The sequence below is a fragment of the Ovis aries genome, chromosome 6 (assembly GCF_016772045.2).
Source record: "Ovis aries strain OAR_USU_Benz2616 breed Rambouillet chromosome 6, ARS-UI_Ramb_v3.0, whole genome shotgun sequence".
Taxonomy (NCBI): Eukaryota; Metazoa; Chordata; class Mammalia; order Artiodactyla; family Bovidae; genus Ovis; species Ovis aries.
Window position 1 is genome coordinate 118027769 of NC_056059.1, and position 17844 is coordinate 118045612.

Here is a 17844-nt window from a genome sequence, read left to right on the forward strand (position 1 = left end):
CAGCCCACCTGCCCGCCGAGGGCACACGGCGAGCCCCGGAATGTGGGGTGGGAGGAGCACAGGCCCTGTGGTGAGGACTGGGGGTGGGGGGTCACACCAGCAGAGAGAGCAGACCCCCAGACAGCCAGACTCTGGGCTGGCCAGAGACGCGAGTCCCAGACACTGATGGTGGGCCCCGGGGGACCTGAGCCTGCGGCCTGGCTGTGGGGCTCCTGGCATACAGGCGCACGCGCGCATGGGAAGGAACACCAGCTTCAAGGAAAAGGATGCACGTTTTCTTGTTTTACAAAATAAATTAAATATACGAAGCGTCAGCTCAAACTCTATATAAAATTACAAAGGTCTGGGGCCACGGGTAACAGGGTGATGGGTGCCCAGGCCAGGGTGGACATCCAGTGTGGCCACAAAGCCAGGCGGGTCCTGGGCCCTGGAAGAGGCCAAGTCTCCGTGGCCCAGCCCTCCTTTCATCATTATTAATATTATTATCTTAATTTCTTAAATATAAATATCAAGGCCCCTCCTCTCTGGCAGTGGGAGGCCGGGTGGGACGAAAGCCACCCCCCGCTGGCTCCAGCTTCTCAGGACAGGGCCCAGGACTGCTCCGCCCGACCCCCCTCCAGGGTGCTGGTGGACTCCTGGACACCAGGACAGGTGGTGGCAAAAATAGCCTGGGCAGGGACACAGGCAGGCAGGCGTAGGGAAGGGGTCGGAGTTTTTGGTTTGCAAAGCCAGGGTGCCTCTCAGATCTCCTGCCAGGCCAGGGTGGGGGGGGTGCCCGTGGCCCCCGTGAAATCCTTCTCACAGGGCCAAGGGATTCCTTCACGAGCTAGCCGGTTGCCACATGCGCAGTGCGGTTACAATACAGACCTTCCCAAAGGCTTCTCAGTCTGAGAGTGTGTGTGTGTGTGTGTGTGTGTGTGTGTGTGTGTCCACAGGTATGTGGTGTGTGTGTGCGCATCCACGTGCGTGTGCGCCCCCCGGGGCATGGGGAGACGGGCCCGTGGTGCGTCCCCGCTGTGGCCCTCTGCCCCCAGCCTGCACGGGGTGGCCTCTGCAAGCCCCCCAGGCGCCTAGCACTGGCAGTGGGTGTGCTGATGCTGGTGGACTTTGCCCTCCACGTGTGAGTGTGTGTGTGAGTGTGTGTGTGAGTGTGTGTGCGTGTGTGTGTCTGTGTAGAGTTTGGGGTAAAGCTTGGGGCCAGTGGCTGAGCCGGGGCCCAGCAGATGTTGGGGGGCAGCCGGGGGCCCGAGCTCCTCACACAACCCCACTCCGGGGCCGGAGCCCAGGGTGGCGGGGGCGGGCAGGTCCTTATCCCCGCCGCGGTCGCGGGCTGTGGCGGGCGGGCGATGTGCAGGGGCCGGGGGAGCCGGGGCCGGGGCGCACGGCTTCTTCTTGGCCTGGCAGAGCCACAGGACCACGGTGCCCACGATGAAGACCGCGCCGGCCGGGATGCCGATGACCACCGGCCACGGCAGGCTGGTGGTGGAGGACGAGGGGGCCACGGGCGGCCCTGGTGGCTTTGGGTCTACGGGAGAAACCGAGGAGGGCAGGGAGGGGACTGTCAGGGCGCGGGCATCCTACAACCCAGCTGGTGCGCATGGGCGGGGCGGGACCCCGGGGGGCGGGGCGGGACCCCGGGGGGCGGGGCGGGACCCCGGGGGGCGGGGCGGGACCCCGGGGGGCGGGGCGGGACCCCGGGGGGCGGGGCGGGACCCCGGGGGGGGCGGGACCCCGGGGGGCGGGGCGGGACCCCGGGGGGCGGGGCGGGACCCCGGGGGGCGGGGCGGGACCCCGGGGGGCGGGGCGGGACCCCGGGGGGCGGGGCGGGACCCCGGGGGGCGGGGCGGGGCGCACTTACCGGGCAGCACCGTCAGGAAGGCGCTGCGGAAGCTGTAGCCCATGGTGTTGGCTCCCAGGCAGATGTACATGCCCGCGTCGTCCTGGCGCGCACGCGTGATGAGCAGCTTGTTGAGGTAGGAGCCGTCGGGCCGCGACCACACGTCGCCGGTGGGCAGCACCACGAACTTCTGGCCGCCCACGTCGATGGTGGAGTTGTAGCGGCCTTCGGCGCCGTACTCCACGCGCTTCAGCCACTGGATCACCGGCTTCACGTCGCTGCGCACTTTGCACTGGAAGGATGTCGTGCCCCCGAAGTCCACCGTCGTGTTCACGGGGTGCGTGCCCGTGAGCACAGGCTTGGAGCGCGTCCGCTCTGCGCAGGGACAAGCGTTGGGCGCGGCCCCAGGGCTGCAGCCCACCCTCAGCCCTCGCCCCACCCACGCCCCCGCCCGAACTCACGGATCACGTCCACCTTGTAGGTGGCGTTGATGGCGCCTGCGCGGTTCGACACGCGGCACGTGTACTTGCCACTGTCCTCCGGGCGCAGGTTCTTCAGGCTCAGCGTCCACTTCTTCCTTCTGTGCTCGCCCGCCTCCGGGCGGGTCAAGGCCTGGTCATCCTTCATCCACGTGATATCGGGCCGCGGGTGCCCGCTGGCCACGCACTTGAGCCGCACGGAGCTGCCCACGGGCCGCGCAATCACACGGCGCCTCATCTTGGAGGGCTGCGTGAAGCGGGGCCGCGCTGCAGAGGGAGGGAGGCATGGAGATCAGAGGGCCAGGCGGGGTTGGGGGAGCGGTGAGGCCCAGCCCCCAGCCCACCTGACGCCCCTCTGCTCACCCCACTGCTTGCCGGCTGGATCTTCCTGGCCCCCAGAGGAGCTGTCGTGCCCTGGGCTCTCCCTTCCTGGACTGGTGTCATCTGGGGGGGTGGGCACGTGAGAGGGGCCTCAGTAGCCCCTGTGAGACCCCAGCATAGACCCCAGCCCCAGGCCCAGCTTGGAGGCTCCAGCACACCAGCAGGAGACCGTGGATGCATGCCCGCAGCTCAGAATCCCAGGGACAGCTGGGCGGGAGCCGCCTCCCGGCCCACTGCCTGGGTGCAGGTGACCCCGCCAGGCGTGGGTGGGATAGAGGTCTGGCTCTCCCACCCTGGCTCCCGGGGGTCTGCAGGGCCTGGGGGCGGTGGGGGCCGGGGCCCGCCAGCAGCTGCAGTAACCCTAGCCCACATCAAGGGGCCGAGGGCTCGGTGAACTGACATGGCTCGCATACCGCCTGGTCATCCTCCCCTTTGAAAGGACGTGGTGGGGGACACCCACAGTATTCCCATTCCACAGTCCAGAGGGAACCTGGGGGGGGGGTGCGCGGGGAATGCTGAGGAATGCCCCCTCCCCGGGACAGCCGCTGCCTCCAGGGCCCAGGACCAAGGCCCAGCTCTCGGACCCCACCCCGGAACCCAGCGGCAGGGCGTGTGGGTCGGGCTCCTCCTTTGTGCTGCTCCGGCGCCCGTGGGGGAGGGCCAGGCCAGCGCCTGGTACCAGCGAGTGAAGGGCGTGTTGCTGGGGCGCCGCCCAGTCCCCAAGCCCAGGCCCCCGGAGGCAGAGGAGAACACAAGGCCCTTGCTTCCCAGCGGCCCCTCTGAACTCAGAAACCTGAGCCTCAAAGTCACGGCCGACGCCAAGGCTACCGGCCGGCCTGGCCCACCAGGCTGCACTTCGGTTCAAGCTGGGGCCCCCCACCCACTCCTGCCGTCTCCCAGCCAGCCCTGGCCCCTCAAGCTGGCAGAACTTTGGCGGAGAAGAAGCTAGGAGGAAAGGGCCCCCCCGAGGTACAGCCTGAGGAGGCAGCCCGGGCTGGCGGGCGTCCTGGACTCAGAGGCAGCCAGCGGGACCCCAGGGTCCTGAGGGGCAGTGGGCAAGTTCAGGCAGGACAGGGGGTGGCGGTGGGCACTCAGGGAAGCGCTGCCTCCCTGCCGGCGCAAGACCCTGCCCCAACACTGACCCATCACTATGAGCGTGTAGTTGACGCTGAGGCTCCCGAAGCCGTTGGTGGCTTTGCACACATAGGCACCAGCATCCTCTGGTTCCACTTCCTTCACCTTCAGCCCTTGGGGCAGCACGCGGAAGCGGCTCCAGCCGCCGTGGATCGTCCGGCCGTCCTTGGTCCACATGGTCAGTGGCGGCGGGTCCCCCTCCACGGGGCACTGCAGCCGAACCGTGCGTCCTAGCCGGGCCACCTGCCTCGGGACCACCTTGTCCGCCATCCTCGGGGGCCCTGTGGGGGTCAGAGGGCTCCGTCAGGGAGGAGGGAACTGGCAGCGGGTCGGTCAGGGCAAAGGCAGTGTGGGCACTGGGAGCTGGCGGGAGGGCTGTCCCTGCCAGGAGCCCACCCAGACCACAGGGGCCCCTGCGCGCTCTCGCACAGGGGCCGGAACACGGTCCGGAGGACCGGCTCACCCAGGATGCACGTGCACAGGCCGGAAAGGACAGCCCCTCACGGGCAGGGTGTGCACATGTGAGCGTCTCTGCATCTGTGCCCGTGTGTGGCTGGGCTACACTGAACCAGGTCTGTCTGCCCGGACAAGAGCCTCCCCGCTGCCAGCCAGGCCACGCCAGGTCACCAAGGCCTTGGGGTCAGAGGGCAAGCAGCTGGGCACCCCCACTATGGGTGACCACTCTCTCCCATGGGAGAAGCCAGAGTCCTGGGCTGAGGCCACTGGAGCCCCTGACCGTCCCCGATCCCCCTGGCCTGGGTCCAGCTTCAGTTCCTCTGGGGTCAAGTATGGGCACAACGGGGGTGATCCGGTCTATACGGCAACAGGAGACGGCTCAGGGGAAGGACGCCGCGGACACCACAAGGATACGGAGCTACCTCCAGGGGACCCTCAGCCCCCGCCGTGCCCGGGGCCCAGAGCCAGGGCCCGCGTGCAGCTCCAGCACCACGGGAAGACCACAGGGGCTTCGGCCCTCTCTCGCGGGCAGCCACCCCGTCCCTCAGGCCAGGAGAGGCAGCCATGAGCACTCAGCTGCCCTTCCCAGGGGCTTGACTGGGCTTTGCTCCCGGGACTGCAGCCACCAGCCACTGGAAGGTGCCTCCACCCCTCGAGTCTGCCACTCAGGCCAGGAGGGCCGCGGCCGGGTGTCCTGGCCGCGTGGAGGTGCTGGCCTGGCGCGGCTGCTCTGAGACGCTATCGTTCGGGGCCCAAGGGCGGCGTGTGTTTTCAACAACCAGCGGGTGTTTCTCCAGCACGGCCAACTGGTCCCACCACTGCTTTGCAACCGGAGGGCTCCTGTGGGTCCCACAGATGCTCTGGTTCCCAGGGCCCTGCAGGGCGTGGACCCCCCCGCCCCTGCCTGGGGTGCTGAGGGGGGGTGGCGGCTGTGACCCCGGGGATGGGCAAGCTGACGGCCCCGGGCTCCGCTTCTCTGGGGCCCCAAGTGGGGAGGCGGTCCCGAGGCTCTGCTTCCAGGGGACCGGGGTGTGAGCGACAGAGATCCTATTCGGGGGGCTGCACCCCCACGAGGCAGCTGCACCGGCCAGCCAGCCCTCGTGCTTCCCCTGACCATCTCTCCCTAATGACTTCGCAGTCTGCAGGGCCTGCCCCCAGGCACCCACTCAGCTCACAGTGCGGGGGGTGTCAGGGGCCCCAGACGAGTGGACCCCAGGAAGGCCCAACCAGGCTGCCCAGGGCCCAGGCCTCATTCCCAGGCAGACCCTGTCTACCACCTGTCACCGCCTGAAATTCCACCATCCCCAGGGGCCTCCCAGGCTGCAGGACAAAGCGGGTACCCCCAGCCTGTCCCCGGTCCCCCAGGCTGACACCTGGACACAAGGATCACACGCGCAGACCCACACATGTCCACACAGACACACGCGTATGTGGAGCCTCCCCGGTGGGGCTCTGCCTGTCCTGACCACAACCTGCAGGGACCACTGGGCCCTCGCCAACACCCCCAGACCCTGAGCAGCCTGCCTCAGTGGCAGAGAAGGGGCCCTCCCCATTCCCCAGGAGGCCTTCAGAAGTGGGGGTGGGGCAACTGTGAGTGGCACGGACGCTGCCCAGGGTCACTGCGGAGAGGAGGGACGGGCTCTGCTGACCGCCAACGGGCCGGAAGTGTGGCCCCGCGAGCCGGCCTGAGCGGAGGGGGACGAGGCAGTGCGCGCGGAGCCAGCCGCATCCCAAAGCAAACAGCCCCTCCCGCGCGGCTGCCCCGCCCCCACCTGTGCTCCGCCTGGCCAGCCTCTGCAGAGACCCCCGCAGGCTCACAGGCGGGAGGCCCGGCCCCCCAGACTCCTAGGGGTTTTGGCTGCCAGCACGGCTGCGGCAGCCCTATATTTAGCCCAGGAAACACAAGCCCCGTTGTTCCACCTGGACGGGGCATCCCGACGCTTTGCCATGGAAACTGAGGCTCGCCTGGGGACCTGGGGCCCCTGCAGGGCCTGGTGGTGTGGGGGTGCCTAGGGGGATAGCCTCTCAGCTCCCGGCAGGCCCTCTGCCCAGCTGCCGCCCCTCCCTAGAGCGCAGCCTCCAGGAAGCCCCAAACTAGCACCTCCCCAGAGCCACAGTGCGGGGAGGTTTGGGGCACAGGCAAGGTGCAAAGAGGGTGTGGAGGCGGCAGGCTGTGCAGGGTCTCACCCAGGATGCAGGCTGAGCATCGTGGGCGTGGGCAAAGGGGGCAGAGCCCCTCCCTCCTCCCCTCCCTCCTCCCCTCCCTCCTCCTTGCCAGGCTCTGCAGCTGCTCCAGCGTTCAGCTGCTAAGTCCGTAGGACTCTGCGACCCCATGGACTGCAGGCCGCCAGGCTCCCCTGACCATGGGCTTCTCCAGGCGAGGACGCTGGAGCGGGGTGTCGTGCCTTCCTCCAGGGGATATCCCAACCTAAGGGTCGAACCTGAGTCTCCTGCATTGCAGGTGGACTCTTCACCCCTGAGCCACTGGGGAACCCGGAGCTGGGGCCACACGCAGCCGCGATACTGCCCCCAGACGCTGTCCCCCAGACGCACACCCCAACGGGGGTGCAGACCCCCTCCTCTGAGCGCCGGAGACCCCCAGGCTTGCAGGCCCCCCGCCTGGCCGGGGCTCCACTTCCCCAGGTTTGCTATAACAAGACCCTGCTGCGACCCAGGGCAGAGGTGCTGGGCAGATGGAGAAGGGACCCCCCGCTGGAGCCCCCTCAAATCCCCCAAGTCATCATCACAGGGCCCGGGGGCCACCCCGAAGTGCAGCACCCGTGCCTCGCGGCCTCTGCCCCCCTGGGGCGGGGTGAACTGCCCTGGCCATTCCGCCTGGACCCACACTCCCTGCTCTGTCCACAGTCTGCCAGGGGCCTGGCCATGGGCAGCGGGGGCACTCCAAGGTCGGCCCTCACCCCTCCCAGGCACCCAGGGTGCTTGGTGGGCCCTGGCCTGCGACTCCAAGCTCCCTTCAAGGCGGGTGAGCCAGACACCGCCCTCCCCCAAACCCCAGGTGCCAGAGGCCTCAGAGCAGGTGAGGTGATGGAGCCTGAGCCCTCAGCCTGCACGTCAGGGCAGCTCTGTCCCCAGCAAGCCCTGCAAAGCCCCCAAGTTTCCAGCCTGAGGAATGCTCTGGCCGTGGCAAGGCTGGGGGGTGGTGGATCAAGCCGACCACGGTGGGCCTGGCTACGGGTGGGGGCGGCCGGTTGGGAGCTGCCATCGTGCCGTGTGGGACCAGCTAAGCCAGCAGGTGGGGAGGGCGCTGGGCCCCAGAGGTGGACAAACAAGGCCGGCCTGGACGCCTGCACCAGGCACTAGGCTGTCTAGGGGGTGGGACACGTGAGGTGTTCGGCACGGTGGGCGCCAGGCTCTGGGCCCAGCACCCTCCCCAGGGAGGCGAGGCCCCAGGGGAAGGGCAGGAGCACCCGGGTCGGGGGGTGCACAGGGGAGGACCACCACGCGGCTGCCAGGAGGCGGGCAGACCCCCACCCAGCACCGCTGCACAGCTGCCCACGCTCACAGGCTCCTGGTCACCAGCTGGCCCGGGGCGGCCCCGGGGGCCGGACCCACGGGATCTGTGGTGGAACTGGTAGGACCCGCAGGACAGGTGGTTGCCCGAGAAACCAGGCCATTCTGGGCGTGGCAAAGGGACGGCCTGGCCCACCGAGCAAGGCGGCGGGAGTGTCCCCGCCACCCGCTGCCCAGCTGCCCGGCAGAGGAGTGGGCAGCAGGGGGCCCTTCCACTTCCAGTGGAAGCCAGCCTCAGGGCTCCTCTGCCTCACCCTCAGCACCCCCGGACCCCGGCCCAGCATCCCCGGACCCCGGCCCAGCACCCCCCAGACCCCGGCCCAGCACCCCCGGACCCCGGCTCAGCACCCCCGGGACCCTGGCTGGGGGCCCAGAGCATCACCCTGATGGTGCCACATCCCTGGGGGCGCCCATGGGAACTGCCAGTGGGGGACGGTGATTGGAAAGCACCCAGCCTGCCCAGGGGCACAGCTGAGCACTGGGCAGCCCTCGCGCAGTGCCAAGGTCTCACTGGGTCCACAGACTCAGTGCCGACCCTCCCGCAAACCTGCCCGTGCCTGCCCCCCGCCGCCACCTCACAGACGCGCTCCCAGCTGTCAGAGGGCGGAGAGGGCCCTTGTCCACCGGGGCCTCCCACACCTGCCGTGCTGGATGCAGCGGACAGGGTAACGTGCTTCGGGGCCCAGACCACCCCAGGGGCAGTCACCTAGGAGGTGAGAGGACCCTTCCTGAGCCTGGAGCCCCCTGGCGTTCAGGGCCAATGCAGGGTCTCCAGGCTACAGCCGCAGACGACCAACCCCCAGCAGCCGGCCTGGTCCCACATCCGCTCCACTGAGCCCTGAGCGGCTTCTCCTGGACAGGCCTGAGGCCCTGAGGCCCGAGTACCCAGACTGGGCACCCCCAGGCCCCAGAGGCTGTGGGGTGGGCCACCGGACTCTCAGGGTGAGCTCTGGGACCAGCCCCACAGTGCAGCCAGGACCCAGACTGGCTGCCGCGCAGGCGGGGGGCAACCCTGGACACGAGGGCGCCTGGGGGCAGCGTCACGGGAGCCGGGGCCTCCCTCCTCCCTGCCGGCTCCACAGGGCCCGTTATCCAGCACACAGCTTGTGAAAATCTCTCACAAAATAAACTCCCCGGCAGGAAGAAGAGGAGTTGTGTTTCCTGCCAAGATGGGAAACCCTGGGGTTCGGCAGCCCTGAGGCTGGGGCAACTCCCTGCCCTGCCTCCGGCTTGGGGACAGCTCCAGAAGCACCCCCCCCCGGGCCAGTCCCCCCCTGGGCCAGTCTGCTCCGTGTGGGCATGTGCCCCCCCACCCCAGCATGCCACCTCCAGACCCTGCCCCAGCCACTCAGCAGGGCACAGGGTGGGAACAGAGGCCCCAGTGGACCACCCCCCAGACGCTCCCCTCGGCCGACCAGCCCAGCCCTTCCCCACCCGAGGGCCCTACCCTGCTAGGCCGAGGCACTGTGCCCACCCTGGCCATGGTGGGCTGCCCACCTCTGCCCACGACACTCCTGCCGCTGGAGGCCTTCCTTGCCTCACCTGACCGGGACCACCTCTCCTTCCAGGCCCATCCCACCTGGTCCTGTGAAACCCGAGCCTCTCCAGGGAACCCAGGGCTGCGAAACCCACAGGACGGTGGCCCCTGCTCGCCTTGGGCCCTGAGAGAAGGCAGGCTGTGCTTACTGGAGCACCCGGGACCACCGCTAGGAAGAGTGGGGGGCCGCACCAGACAGGGCGTCCATGGGGTGGGCACCCCTTCCTTCCGCGTGCTGACCTGCTCACTGAGGCTGTCCCCTGGACACACCAGGCTGTGGTCACCCGTGGAGGCATAGAACGGGGCAAAGCAGGCCAAGATGGGCTGCCTCCGCTCACCTCCCCCGCACGTCCGTGGGGCCTGGGCTGCCCAGCCGACCCAGAGGCTGGGGCTGCTACTGGAGAAAACCAGCAACTCCCTCGTTAGGGCTGCCGCAGAGCCAGGAGGACTTGGGGGCCCATTGATCCTGACGCACTGGAGACGGAGCCTGGTAGGCAGCAATTCCAGGTCCAGCCAAGGGCGACTTTCTTTGCTCCCTCTTCCCCGCAGAGTGGGCAGTGGTTTATTTTCCTTTCCAGGAGTGGGGCCCAAGACAAGACATAAGCGGGCCGCTGACCTAGGTCCACCTTGCAGAGCCTGGGCCGGGCTCCGGTGAGTCCACCTCGGCCCGGCCGCACACTGGCCAATGCTGCCTGCAGGGGCCTGGGGGGCAAGGAGGCGGCCCCTTGCAGCCCGGTCAGAGGCTGAGGTCCACCAGCACACACATCACAGCCTTTCTGACAGCCGCACGCCTCCCTGTGGACTCACATGCCCTGGCAGAGCCTTCCACCACAGCCCCCAGGCAAGTCGGCCTGAAGTCTGTCCCATCCCACAGGCAGAAGGTGGCCGGGCATGCGCTGGCCAGGTCCAGGGGAGGGAGAGGGGCCTCCAGGGCCAGCTGCTCAGAGACCGTCCACTGCACCACCCTCAGAAAAGTCCAGAGGTGGCACTTCCCAGAAAGCCCTGAAATGACTCTTTTCAAAGTAAATTGTAGAAGGCACTTCATTCGGAGCCTCTTGAATTCCCACTGTGAGAAATAAAGTGGAAACGGAGAAAGCCAAATTCTGTTTTCAAATTTGAAAATAAAAAAAGCTTAAGACTTAACCCACCAAGATTGTGAAACTTTAGGAAAAGGGGAACCTTAAAAATACTGAGTCTAGAAATGTACTGATTCCAGAAACTGTGACACCACGGGGGAAGCGGCTTCAGAAAGCCACCCAAACTCTCTCTGCGCCGGTTTGCCTGCCTGAAGAAGGCCCACACGCAGCCTGTTCACGCGCCAAGTGGGAAGGGCCTGAGACAACTCTACCCTCCAGTCCAGGCCTGGAGGACAAGCCAACACGACCCAGGAAGAGCACCCCCACCAGGAACCACAGAGGCCCTTGCTTGCCCTTGGAAAGCGGCTCCCACCTCCCTGCGGCCGCCAGGGCCCCCACCATGCAGCCCAAGGCCTCAGCCAGAGGGCACTGAGCGGGGTGTGGCCCCTGCTGCCTACGGCCGTCCACGGCCCACTGCCACCCGCCCCTCCACTTCAGGCTCCAGCCAGTGGCCAGGTCAGGCCAGTGGCCTCCTGAGCCTCCCTAGCCAAGCGGCCAGAGGACAGGCAGGTTCAGGGATGGCGGAGTCCAAGCAGATGAAAGAGAAATTGGAGGCTGAGCTGCTGGCCCCAGGGGTGGGGAGCCTTGCTGGGCATGACCCAAGTGTCCGCAGCACCCTGGGCACTGCCATCTCGGCCACGCCTGGGCAGCCCCCACCCTCAAGCGAGCCAGCCAGTCCCCGGCAGGGCAGGCGGGGGGGGGGTACCGTGGCATGAGGCCCACCTGGGCCGCCGCCCGCCACCCCACACCCGAATGCAGCCATATAAGGCCAGCCTGGGCTCGGTGCGCCTGCGGGACAGCGGCGGGGGCGGGGTGCGACGCCTCAGAGGACTGGTGGACAGGGCAAGGGCGATCCTGAGTGGTCAACACCCCCACAGGGCTGGCCTGGCCGCAGGTCCCGCCTCGCTGAAGGAGGCCAGCGCGGAACATGGCGGTGGGAGGCCACGGGCACGCATCACCCATCGCCCATCAGCCAAGGACGCCCCTTGCTGGGGCAGGGCTCCCTCCAGGGGTATCTAAGGCCGCCCTCTTGCACAGAAAGTGTGTCAGCCCGTGTCCAGGCCCCCCTGTGGCACACACGCCACGCTGAGGGACGCACTGTGTGCCTGAACGAGGTGGCCTCAGCGTCTGCTTTAAGACAGGCCCCAACTCCCCACCCCGTGTGCTGGGTCCTCAGTCCCCTGGCCCCAACCTTGCACCTTCTTGGAGACGGGCAGGCCTAGCGCACTGGTCTGGGTCGTTAGGCCCACATGCTAAGAAGGTCCCCACTGTCCCCACACCCGGCGCTGGCCACCAGGGGGTTTCTGTAGGTTGTCAGGGGCCTAACTGGGTCCACTGTGGCCAAACTGCCCACTGCCCAGGAATCCTCCACCAGCGGCTGCCCTCAACTGCAGCGGTGGGTGGATGTGTGTGCTCTGAGGGGAACTGGGGCCAGAGCCCAACCTGCCAGCCAGTGTGGGACCCCGTGCCAGAGCTGGGGGAGCCTGCGCAGTGAGACCACCCCGTGGGTGATCTGGGGGACCTCATGGCGAGAGGGGAGGCCCCGCAGACAGCTGAGGAGCCCTCGGGTGTGGGGCCGACGCGGGAGCTGCCCTGGCCCGTGGGTGAGCCGGGGGCCCAGTGGGTGAGGGGCCGGGCTGCGCGCGGCCAGCAGGGGCGGGGCGCAGGCACGCGCGCCAGGCGGGCACTGTGGCAGAGTTCAGGGCCGGAGGGAAAGGGGCGGCGCTGGCGGAGGCCGGGGCGCCGGGCTGGGCGCCAGCACTCACCTCGGGCGGCGGCGGCCGGCGGGAGGGCCCCCAGCAGCAGGAGCAGCAGCGGCAGCACCGACGCGGGGCTCGGCGTCATCTCGGCCAGTGCGGACCTGGGGGGGATTCAGAGGCTGGTCATCTACGTGCGGGTGGGGGGGCGGGTTTTCCGCCCCGCTCCCCCTCCTCCGGGCCGAGGGCCCCGGAGCAGCCAGCACCCCGGCCCTGGACCGAGGGGGACCGAGGTGCGGGCCGCCCCGCCTTCCCTGGCGCGCTCCGGGCGGAGGAAGCGGCGGCGGGGGAACCGTGGGTATCAAAGGCAGACAAAGGGTTTACACTAATTACCGACCTCCCCCGCCCCCCCTCCAAACACCGTCTGGATTCCTGGCGCTTGTAACTCGGGCCCTGCCCGCGGGACACACAACACCGGCGGCCCCGCAGATAATCGCCTGCGCCATTAGCGGACAAATTTGCGTTGGGGGGGCCCACGTGGGGTGCAGGGGCGGGGGCGGGGCGCGGGCAGGACCTCGGGCCGGGCGGGAGCCGCGGCGGCGCGTGCCGGTGCCTGCGGCCCCTCGCCGCGGAGCGGGGACCCGGACGCTCGGCCCCCGCCGCCCCCTCCCGCGGCCCCGGCCCCCGACCCTCCGGAATCGGCCCTCCCAGTCTGCCCCGGGAATCGGAGGCGCGCGAAGGGGCTCACCTCGGCGGGGCTCGCGGGCGGCGGGGCTCAGGGCCGGGCCCGCGGGGCGCGCTGCGCGGTCATTGCCGCCCCGGGCGCCGCACCCCGCCGCCCCGCGCCCCCGGGCCCGGCCTCGGGACGGGGCGGCGCTACCTGCGCGCGGGCGGCTCGGGCTGGGGCCGGGGCGGGGATCGGGGGCCGGGGTCGGGGCGGGGGGCGAGGAGGGTGGCGAGGGCGGTCCGCGGGCCGGGGCCGCGATCCCGGGGCGGCAGGGCGAGGGGCCCGGGGCGCCACGCCGCGAGGCGTCCTTCCCTGCGGGGCTTTGTCAACTCTCCCGGAGCGAGCGCCGAGCCCGCCGCGCGCCCCGCCCCGACACAACTTCCCGCCAATCGGCGCGCCGCAGCCCCCGCGCCCCGCCCCGCGCTCCGCCCCCGAGCCCCGCCCCGAGCCCCGCCCCGCGCTCGAACTTCCCGCCAATCGGCGCGTCCTGGCCGCAGCGCCCCGCCCCGCGCCCCGCCCCCGCCCCCCCGCCTCGCGCCCGAACTTTCCGCCAATCGGCGAGCGCGCCCGCCCTGCCGCCGCCCGGCTCGCGGCCTTAACCCTAGCAGTACGGGACGCCCGCGGGGGGCGGCTCCCGGGGCGCGGCCCCGCCCCCGCCCGCCCGCCTCGCCCCCGCAGGGCCCTGGCCCCGCCCCCAGCTTGTTTCCAGCCGCTGGCGGCCGGGCCAGCACACCGCGCCCCCACGCAGCCCCGGCCCAGCCTCGCCTCGCGCACCTCCAGGTCCCGCGCCGTCCACCTCGCACCTGCACCCGTTGGCGCCTGCATCCGAGTCCCCAGCCTCAGGCCAACAGCTCTCCGCGCGCCTCTAGAGTCGTCCCTGATCGAGCTCCAGCTGGGCAGTCAGAGTCCCGACATCTGAGCCCCCCGGTGGTCGTCGGGAACGGAGGGGAGATCCAAGACCCCGCTCTGACCCCAGGCGACTCCAGGGAGGGCCAAGTCGGGCATGACGTGGGGTGCAGAGATCCCGCCCTGGCGCCTCGGCTCATAGATCCGCTTGCCGGAGAGCAGATGTGTTCCCGCCGCCCACCTGGCGGTTTGCGGCCTCCTGTCCGCTAGCGATGGGGTGCGCGTGCCCTCAGTCGTGTCCGATTCTGGACTGTAGCCCGCCAGACGTCTCTGTCCATGGGATTTCCCAGGCAAGGGGTCTGGAGTGTGTTGCCCTTCATACTCCAGGGGATCTTCCCCACCTAGGGATCAAACCTGCCTCTCTTAGGTCTCCTGCGTTGGCAGGTGGATTCTTTACCGCTAGCACCAGGCGGGAAGCCCAGTGATGCTAACAGAAGGGTATTAATAACTCAGCACCGCCTTTAATCCTCATAATCAGTCAGACGTCTCGCTGTCACTTGTGCAGGCACGGCGAAAGCAGGTAATTCACCCAGGATTGCCCAGGAGCTTGAGATGCCCAGGACTGGAGCCACGCACTGGAGAGAGCCCCCGGCCTGTGTCTCTCTCCACCTTGCCCTCTGCCCTTCCCTTGGCTATTCAGCAACCAGCATCCACTGGCCCCCATGACTGCCCTCCTTCCGTCCGTCACCTGACCGCACCCCAAGCTCACTGGCCTGAATCAGTGGGCCCGTCTCCCCTGGGTTTCCCTTCACTGTCTCTTCACTGACATTGTGAATCATTTTCTAAAAACATTTAAAATTTATTAATTTCCTTTTTGGCTGTGCTGGGTCTTCGTTGCTGTGAGAGGGCTTTCTCTAGCTGAGGCTAGTGGGGGCTACTCTTCTGGTGGCGTGCAGGCTTCCTGTGGCGGCTTCTCTTGTTGGGAGCACAGGCCCTAGGTGTGCAGGCTTCAGTACTGGCGGCACGTGGGCTCAGTACTGGCGGCACGTGGGCTCAGTACTGGCGGCACGTGGGCTTAGTTGCTCCGGAGCATTCGGGATCTTCCCAGATCAGTGGTCGAATCCATGCACCCTGCACTGGCAGGCAGATTCTCAACCAGCGGACTCCAGGGAAGCCCCAGACTCATCACTTAAAAACACAACCCTGATGCATCTCTGGCTCCCTCAACACAAACCCCACCGCCCCTGGGCCCTGGGTGCCTGGGCCCTGCCCAGTTCCCACCTCGACTCCCCTGTAGCACTCCCTGCAGCCCCTCTGGACCTCTGCTCCTGCTATTCCTCTGAGAACACTTTCTGGAACAAGCTCTCTCCTCTTAGGGTTCCCTCTTCCAGGAAGCCTTCCAGGGAAAGCTGAAACTGGAGAGGTCTTACAGGTCAGCATCCCCAGGGCAGAGGAGCGCTGGATTGGGGCTGTGAGCCATCAGGGTTTCAGTCCCTGGAGACCCAGGCTGCCCACTCCTTCCAAGCCAGCGATAGGCGGTTCCTCAATGCTGTTTCTGGGCCAGTAGGGCGCCCACCTCGTGGGTGGGTGGTGGTGAGCTGGGTGCTCACCATCCTGCCTGCACGCTGAGTGGAGGCCCAGACGCAGACCCGAGTAGCCCTCCTGCAAAGGCCCATCTAGTCAAAGCTATGGTTTTTCCAGTGGTCATGTATGGATGTGAGAGTTGAGCCATAAAGAAAGCTGATCACCGAAGAATTGATGCTTTTGAACTGTGGTGTTGGAGAAGACCTCTTGAGAGTCCCTTGGACTGCAAGGAGATCCAACCAGTCCATCCTAAAGGAGATCAGTCCTGAGTATTCATTGGAAGGACTGATGCTGAAGTTGAAACTCCAATACTTTGGCCACCTGATGTGAAGAATTAACTCACTGGAAAAGGCCCTCATGCTGGGAAAGATTGAAGGTGGGAGGAGAGGGGGACGACAGGATGAGATGGTTGGATGGCATCACCAACTCAATGGATATGAGTTTGGGTCAACTCCGGGAGTTGGAGATGGACAGGGAGGCCTGGCGTGCTGCAGTCCATGGAGTCCACGGGCTCACAGAGCTTCGGACACGACCGAGAGAGGACGCGACCGAGAGAGACTAAACAGCTGAACTGGGAGTCAGGCTCGGCAGCAGTGGGCAGGAAGCCAGGAGCGGCCGTTCAGCGCCTACCTGAGGTGGGTCGCAGACAGGAGCCCTGGGACAAAGGGGGCAGGTGGGCTCTGGGGGCGCCGCGCAGGGCCGCGGGGGCAGGTTTGCGGGGAGACGTCACCGGGCGAGCAGAGCTGACACAGGTGGGCGGCTGCCTGCAGCAGCTGTGGGGAGGTGGGTGTCGGAAGCAGGAAGTGGCCGAGGCGGCCCCGTGCGGAGAGGGGATGAGGTGGGCGGGTCGGAGGGGAGTGGGGTCTCGCCGGGGGAGCGGCCGCTGGTGCGGGCGAGGGTCCGGCCGGGCGAGGCTTCTGCACGGGGAGGCGCTGCCCCCTGGCGGAGGCTCGGGGCGCGGCGGGCCGCGAGGTCGCCCGAGTCCCCTCCCCACCCCGGACCTTGGCCTCCCTCTCCGCCAGAGGCGCGGCGCTCCCCACGCGGCGCCAGACCGGCCTGCCGCCTCCACCGAGCTCTCCCATCAGCGGCCCCCGCTCCCCCTCCATGAGACTAGCCCCGGAATATGAACACTTTTAAAACTGAGATCTGGGCAATTAGCTAAGCTCCTGGTCTCAGTCCTCTCACCTGCAGTCCGACCTCGTCGAATGATCTTGGGGACTGCGAGTTTCCATCCCCCACCTGCCGGATGCAGCGAGCCCCAGGAGGTATAAATCTGCTGCCTTTCTTGCCACCCCCTTTCCCCCCGGACAAGCTGAGCCCTGGCTGTGTGCCAGAGGCTGGGACAGGTGAGGGTGGGCAGACGGGGAAGGTCCACAGCCTGGAGAAATGGCATCTCAGGAGCAGGTGTAGGGGCCAGGAATCACCTCTGAGGATGGGAAGTGCTCACCAGGGAACTGAGGGCCCTGACACCAGCTTCTGCTCCCCATGAAGCAACAGGGACCAGACTTACATGCTCTCTGCATGTTAAAAAATATTTAAACTTAAAAAATTCAGAATACTCTGCCGGTGGTGCAATGGATGACAACTTGCCTGCCAATGCAGGGGACTCGGGTTCAATCTCTGGTCCCGGAAGATTCCACGGGCTGGAGCAGCTAAGCCCGGGCACCGCAACCACTGAGCCCTCTAGGGCCTGCGAGCCGCAGCTGCTGACCCCCCACACCACAGCTGCTGAAGCCTGGAGCCCGTGCTCCACAGCAGGAGGGCCACCACAGGGAGAAGCCGGCTTGCCACAGCTAGAGAAGGCCTGTGGGACTCAACAAAGACCCAGTGCAGCCAAAAAGAAATAATTCTTTAAAAAATCAGATATATATTTGTGTGAGAGAGAAAGAGAGTGAGCTCCTGGATCTCTCTTGGCTGGGGACAGCAGCCAAGATGGGATCAGACAGCAGGAGACGGCCACCCTTGTGAGCTGGCTCATGGCTCTCCGCTCCCTGCCTCCCCACGGTTTCCAGTGCAGGCAGGGGGGCCCAGACAGAGCCCAGTGGGAGAGAGGTTCCGGAGAACGTGATGGCTGGCCTTCACGGGGCAGAGTCCTGGAGAGGAGAGAGCCGCGCGGACAGTGCCCCAGGGGCCCACAGAGGGTCGCCTGGAGGCTGCAGCTGAGGATGGATCAGCCCCGGAGTGGACAGGAAGCATCGGAGGCTGGGGAAGAGCCGCCCTGAAGGCTGGGAGCTTGCAGGCAGGAACAGTGCCTGCCTCCAGCAGCCAGAGTGGAGACCCTGGCTCACTCTAGGAGAAGTAGAAAATCTGAATATGTTTATTAAATAATTTGAATTTTTAGTGGGAAACCTTCCCACAAGGAAAACACCAGGCACACGTGGCTTCACCAAGAAATTCTACAAAACATTTAAGAAGGAAATAACACCCATTCTATGCAAACACTCCCAAAAAGGGAGAGGAGGGGCTACCTCCCAACTCATTCCATGATGCTGAATCCAG

The 17844-nt window shown here is 67.3% G+C and overlaps 1 protein-coding gene and 1 long non-coding RNA gene across 3 annotated transcripts; one reads left to right on the forward strand and one right to left on the reverse strand.

Annotated features, from left to right (window-relative positions):
- Positions 1-253: 253 nt before the first annotated feature.
- FGFRL1 (fibroblast growth factor receptor like 1) lies at positions 254-13239 on the reverse strand. Of its 2 annotated transcripts, none has more exons than XM_060417713.1 (7): positions 12937-13239; positions 12258-12352; positions 3840-4112; positions 2680-2760; positions 2299-2583; positions 1859-2212; positions 254-1525 (listed from the first exon to the last, which is right to left on the reverse strand). In XM_060417713.1, exons 2-7 carry the CDS (start codon positions 12334-12336, stop codon positions 1071-1073), a joined length of 1527 nt encoding a protein of 508 aa, XP_060273696.1. In that variant the 5' UTR covers positions 12337-12352; positions 12937-13239; the 3' UTR covers positions 254-1070. The 2 variants fall into 2 exon arrangements, with proteins under 2 accessions (XP_060273696.1, XP_027827142.1); XM_027971341.2 differs by lacking the exon at positions 12937-13239 and adding an exon at positions 12586-12708.
- On the forward strand, positions 12248-14634 carry LOC114115366 (uncharacterized). Its single transcript, XR_003589750.3, has 2 exons — positions 12248-12344; positions 14327-14634. It is a non-coding gene; the product is annotated as an uncharacterized LOC114115366 (long non-coding RNA).
- Positions 14635-17844: the final 3210 nt, after the last annotated feature.

What these genes read in the sequence shown, in the direction of transcription:
- FGFRL1 (XM_060417713.1), bottom strand. Translation starts at nt 12,336, where the DNA reads ATGACGCCGAGCCCCGCGTCGGTGCTGCCGCTGCTGCTCCTGCTGCTG. An exon ending in CTACACGCTCATAGTGATGG is followed by an intron (nt 2,761 to 3,839) that starts GTCAGTGTTGGG and finishes CCACCCCCCCAG; the next exon opens with ATGACACCAGTCCAGGAAGG. An exon ending in CTTCCTGACGGTGCTGCCCG is followed by an intron (nt 1,526 to 1,858) that starts GTAAGTGCGCCC and finishes TTTCTCCCGTAG; the next exon opens with ACCCAAAGCCACCAGGGCCG.